Source organism: Lolium perenne, chromosome 5, assembly GCF_019359855.2.
Source record: "Lolium perenne isolate Kyuss_39 chromosome 5, Kyuss_2.0, whole genome shotgun sequence".
Classification (NCBI taxonomy): domain Eukaryota; kingdom Viridiplantae; phylum Streptophyta; class Magnoliopsida; order Poales; family Poaceae; genus Lolium; species Lolium perenne.
In genome coordinates, this window is record NC_067248.2 from 152568658 (window position 1) to 152574657 (window position 6000).

General features: G+C 51.3%; 1 protein-coding gene across 1 annotated transcript; it reads left to right on the plus strand.

The window, feature by feature from the left end:
* The first annotated feature begins 2559 nt into the window (after nucleotides 1-2559).
* Nucleotides 2560-5501, plus strand: LOC127300271 (probable LRR receptor-like serine/threonine-protein kinase At4g37250). Its single transcript, XM_051330372.2, has 2 exons — nucleotides 2560-4504; nucleotides 4585-5501. The coding sequence occupies exons 1-2, from the start codon at nucleotides 2740-2742 to the stop codon at nucleotides 5274-5276; spliced, it is 2457 nt and encodes an 818-aa protein (XP_051186332.2). The 5' UTR covers nucleotides 2560-2739; the 3' UTR covers nucleotides 5277-5501.
* The last annotated feature ends 499 nt before the right edge of the window (nucleotides 5502-6000 follow it).

Sequence of the window (6000 nt, forward strand, 5' to 3'; positions counted from 1 at the left end):
ATAATAGTTGCCCTCACTGGTCAGCCTCCCTGTTAGCTCATCATCCTCTTCCTCTCCACCCGCTACTTCATTGACTGATCTCCTGAGAGGGTAGCGAACCATGCGGTGCGCATCGAAGGGATCGTGTTAGACTTTCCGATCAGATATTTAGATGATTGAGAAAACTTGGCATAGATAAATTAACACAACGCTAGATATATGTGTCAGATAGCATAGAAAGATGTTATACGTCTAGGTATAACATAGCAGTATCATGACAACTCGATTATCTAAAGATCATCGGGAGCTCGACGCTGCCTTTTCATATGGACACGTTAGCTACTTTTGTGCATAACCATCCCTTTGCATGATTCAACAATCCCATTTTATCTTTGTGAAAAGGAGCCCCTTGCCCCTGGACCAAAGCAGCCTGCAGCCGCCTTTTCACCAATTACTCCACGCATGAGCTGACAATCGGACGAGGGGTCCAAAGGTTCATTCACGCAAGAAAACAGAGCATGCATCAACCAAACCCCACCGTGGCACAAACACTATCCCTCCTTCATACCAGCATCCATTTCAACAATCAACAGTCCCTTTCACCTTCTCTTGGAGCTCCTGTTGTGTTTATTCCACAAATCAATCACATAAAAATTCAACGAACACGACGTAATGTTGGATGAACTGTTGCCAAAGGTCCACGTATTATACCTTGTCCTTCTTTGTTTTTCTCAATATCTCGATACAATATATATCCCTGGGGTTATATACACGCACAACCAGGAGTCCAGGACACGAACATCTAACCAAATTTAACTAAAACTTACTAACGCAGGGAACTAACACTAGTATCCTCCTGCTAGTACCAGGACTGAGGGTGCATGTCTAGGGTTGCAAACAGTTCATATCTCGGTATTATGTATTATGATAGGCAAGTTGGTAGCGAGTCTAGTTAAAGGTTGAGCTATAAAACGTGGTTCATATTCAAAATCTCGAGTTTAGTTGAAGGTCGAGCTATAAAACATGGTTCATATTCAGCTTGTAATGATCTCGAGTTGGTCTCGAGCTAGTTTTGAGCTCGGTAAATAAAACTTTATTATTGCTTGCATATAAAATGGAAAATATCTCATCCACAACATATAGAAGGCTTAAATTAACCTTCCAGATTTTCTTAATTAAATCTTATCCACAAACTAAAGGATTAAATCCCATCCATTTCATATATGGTGATAATTATCATAGTTTCTATGTTCATTATATAAGATGTTTTTTTTAAATGCATGTATTTAGGCACGTTTTAATATATAGGGTTCACTTATTTCGATCTGTATCAAATCTACATTAAAATATCTACAACATAAAGTGTTTTGTTTTAATATGTAGCATAATAGTTGTACACATACCTGGCCATGAGCAGCCCGGCCCGAAATCCAGCCCAAAAAACTCAGGCTTGGGCCTAGAAATGTTGGCCCGACAGCCAGGCTGGGCCAGGCCTGGGTAGCCCGAAAACACAGTTTTACACTACGGCTCGGCCCACGGCCCGATGGGCTTTGTGGGTTTAGTCGGGCTGGGCTGGGCATGGACCTGATTTGGCCAGGTATAGTTGTACATATTTAAATTAGTTACAATGGGTCATATCATGCAGTATCATAGTATATGATATATGATATTAGTATCATAATCTTCTAATATTTATTGATTTGTAGTAGTATCTCCATGCACATCATATTAGTTACAATGGGTCGACTCGTTCTTTTTTAACTCCACTGATATTTATTGATTTGTAGCATTATGTCTATAATGCATGGCATCATGTACTAGTATCATAATCTTCTAAGATTTATTGATATGTAGTAGTATCTTCATGCCAATATATGTACAAGATTTATTTGATATTACTTTTCTAGATCTACGTGCTATGATACGGTATCTATCTAGTAAAAGTAGTACTACTGTGATCTTTCTAATCATTAATTAGACTAGCCCCAATGGGAGTATATCATAAGTACATCCATGTTATGTTGGCAAAAATCTGATGTGACACACCAATTAATGAGTTGAGAGATGAAAGTGATATCATAATATGATACCGTATCATAGTACGTAAAACTAGAAAACATAGTGGCAAACACATCATGTACACAAATTTGCATTGAGATTCTACAAAACATTAAATGTGATGATACTATGATACTATCTTATGTATGCATTGTGGGGGTCGTATCATAAACTAGTATCATGTGACTAGTATCATGATACTATGATAATTTCCATTATGACTAGTCTTATAGTGTGTTTTCATACATTTTCGAGCTTTCAAGCCAAAGTAAGCAAGCTCGTGTGGCTCAATATTAGCTCCCTCCAACAGAGTCATGTAAGACCCAGTCACTTCTCAGTGGAGCTAAAAAAAAAAACGAGTCGATCTGGAGCCGCTCATGAGTCTGGAGCTATTTTTGCACCATGTCCAAGGTGGCTACAAAACTAATCAACCTGCTCAACACTAATTATGCAATATTATCTTTTTTATTAAAATAGGCAAGATAAAGCTAACAGCTCCAATCCCTTTTGACAGGGCAGAGGGAGAGAGAGAGGATCTGATTCACTCTTGACTATGCTCTGACTCCACTTCACTCACTCTCGTATCTTCTTCCTCCATCTTGAAGCTTTAGCATAGTTTTGGTGAACCACCACCTCAACCAATCCAGGGAAACAGAACCACCGTCCCGGCCAAAACCCTGCTTCTTATGCCCTCCAATCCCCATGCTACGACATGCCATTGCAGCACCACGCCACCAGCACCACCTTACTACATCCATGGCCGCCGCAGCTCGCCACCCTCTGCTTCTCCGTATCCCATTGCTGCTGCTGACACTGCTGCTCGGCATCCAGCTCGCCGCGGCGCTTAACCAGGACGGCGTGCAGCTCCTCTCCTTCAAGTCCTCCCTCCTCGCCGACCCGCTCGGCTCCCTCGCCGGCTGGGGCTACGCCGACGCCACGCCCTGCGCCTGGAACGGCGTCGTCTGCCTCGCCTTCCCCGCCACCGCCACGGCCGCGGATCAGATGAGGGTGGTCAGCGTCATCCTGCCCAACGCGCAGCTCGTCGGCCCCATCTCCCCGGAGCTGGGCCGGCTCGAGCACCTCCGACACCTCGACCTCTCCGGCAACGCGCTCAACGCCACCCTCCCCGTCGACCTGTTCCGCGCGCCCGAGCTCCGCATCCTCTCGCTCGCCAGCAACGGCCTCACGGGGCGGCTGCCGGAGGAGGTCGGCCTGCTGCGCAGCCTCCGCGCCCTCAACCTCGCCGGCAACGCGCTCTCCGGCCCCATACCGGGCAACCTCACCCTGCTCCCGAACCTCACCGCCGTCTCCCTCGCCAGCAACTACTTCTCCGGCGCGCTCCCCACCGGCGGGTTCCCGGCGCTGCAGGTGCTCGACGCCAGCGACAACCTGCTCAACGGCACGCTGCCGGCGGACTTCGGTGGCGCCGCGCTGCGGTTCATCAACCTCTCCTCCAACAGGATCGCCGGCGCCATACCGATCGAGATGGCCTCGCGCCTGCCGGCCAACGTCAGCATCGACCTGTCCAAAAACAACCTCACCGGCGCGATCCCCGCGGTGGCGCCGTTCGTAGGGCAGAGGGCGACCGCGTTCGCGGGGAACGACAGGCTGTGCGGGAAACCACTCGATAGCCTCTGCTCCGATGCTGCCACCTCCGCCGTGGATCCCCCGAACGTGACGACGGCAGCAAAATCGCCCCCGGCCCTTGCGGCGATACCCAACGACCCAACCGAGGCGATGCCCGGCGATGCCGGTTCCGGCGCGTCGTCATCAGGAGGAGGACAAGGCAGGATGAAGCTGGCCACGATACTTGCCATTGCCGTGGGCGACGTGGCCGGCATCGCCATCCTGTTCGTGGTGTTCTGCTACGTGTACCAGGTGAGGAAGAGAAGGCAGCGGCAGGAGGTGGAGAAACAGAGGATGGGAGCAACGGTGTTCAAGAAGCCGGAGCCACTGTCGGACGAGTCGCCGGACGCCGTCGGCAGGAGCCTCTCGTGCTGCCTGCGGAAGAAGGCTGGAGACGACAGCGACTACACGGAGGACGAGCTCACGGACACGTCGGCCACCTTCGCGGCCAAGGAGGCGAACTACAACGCAGATAAGGAAGCGATGGCGGCCAAGAGGAAGGCGAAAGAGGGGTCGTCGGTGCTGGTGACGGTGGACGGCGAGGCGGAGCTGGAGCTGGAGACGCTGCTCAAGGCCTCGGCATACATCCTCGGCGCCGCGGGCGACAGCATCGTGTACAAGGCGGTGCTTGCCGACGGCTCCGCGCTGGCGGTGCGCAGGATCGGCAGCGAGGACGCCGGCGTGAGGCGGTTCAGCGAGTTCGACGCCCAGATGCGCGCCATCGCCAAGCTCCGGCACGGCAACATCCTCCGGCTCCGCGGCTTCTACTGGGGCCCTGACGAGATGCTCCTCATCCACGACCTGGCCGCCAATGGCAGCCTCGCCAACGTCTCCATCAAGAGTAAGCACCCACAAGAAGTTTCCCATGCCGATATATACATACGCGTCATTAAATTGCTAACGCGATCGTTCGCTGCGCAGGGAAGGCGGGGTCGTCGCCGATCAACCTCGGGTGGAGCGCGCGTCTGCGCATCGCGCGCGGCGTGGCGAGAGGCCTGGCATACCTCCACGACAAGAAGTGCGTGCACGGCAACGTGCGGCCGAGCAACATCCTCCTGGACGCGAACATGGAGCCGCTGCTCGCCGACCTAGGCATCCACCGGCTGGTTCGCGGCGCGGGGGACAGCAGGCTCAAGCCGGCGGGGCGGTTCGGAAGCAAGCGATCGGCCAAGAGCCTCCCGGACCTGACGCCGCCACCACAAATGCCCGGGATAGCAGGGTCGGCGAGCCCGTTCGCCGGACCGTCCTCTTCCGCCGACGCGGCGGCGCACTACCAGGCGCCGGAGGCGGCCAAGAACCCGGCGAAACCGAGCTCCAAGTGGGACGTGTACTCCTTCGGCATGGTGCTGCTGGAGCTGGTGGCCGGGCGCGCGCTGTCGACCGTGGAGCTGTACCAGTGGACGGGCGGGGAGGAGCAGGGGCAGCCGGCGTTCTTGCTGGCCGACGCGGCGGTGCGGGGGGAGATGGAAGGGAGGGAGGAGACGCTGGCGAGCTGCCTGAGGCTGGGGTTCGGGTGCTGCGCCATGGCGCCCAACAAGAGGCCCGCCATGAAGGACGTGCTCCAGGCGATCGACAGGATACCGTCTCCTTCCTCATCTTCATCTGCGCAGTGACATCCTCGAATGTTTTAATCATTCCTTCTCCTCTGAGTTCTGCTCGTCGATTTCTCTCTTCCTGCTGCTTGTGCATTACTCTGCTCTACTAGTTTCTTGCTTGTGCCGCCATTTTTCTCCTGTCCGATTTCTGAAAGGAATTGGGCGCGTACGTGTTTGTGCATGGTCAGATGTTGATGGTTCACGTCTATACAAAATAAGACAAATATACGTATCTCACACCAACCTACAAAGCATTCATCTGTCATCATTCATCACCATCACCATCACCATCAAAGCGGTTTGCACGCGTCGTGGTCAATAGTGGTTTGATACATTCTTGGAATTTTCAGAGGAAAAGCAACATATAACATCTGCAGGACCAATGCGTCCCTGTTCTCTCTACATACTCAACGTTCTTGATTGTCTTTTAAGATGGATACATTCTTGATCACAAGCAGTCTCTGTCCAATATAAATTCCTGCGTGGCCAAAACTCTGACCAAATGGTAATCACGACATTCCACACAACTGAACTGAACTAGTACTCCTTCCATTCATATTACTTGCCAATAGTATGGATATACTTAAAACTAAAATATATCCAGATACATCTATATTAGTGGCAACTAATATAAATCTGAGGAAGTTGTACATTTGTCTCTTATACTCCCTGCGCATTCCGTTATACCCCTACTTTTTTCAACCAAGAAAATATGTTAATATCACGAAAATAGCTCTGTAAT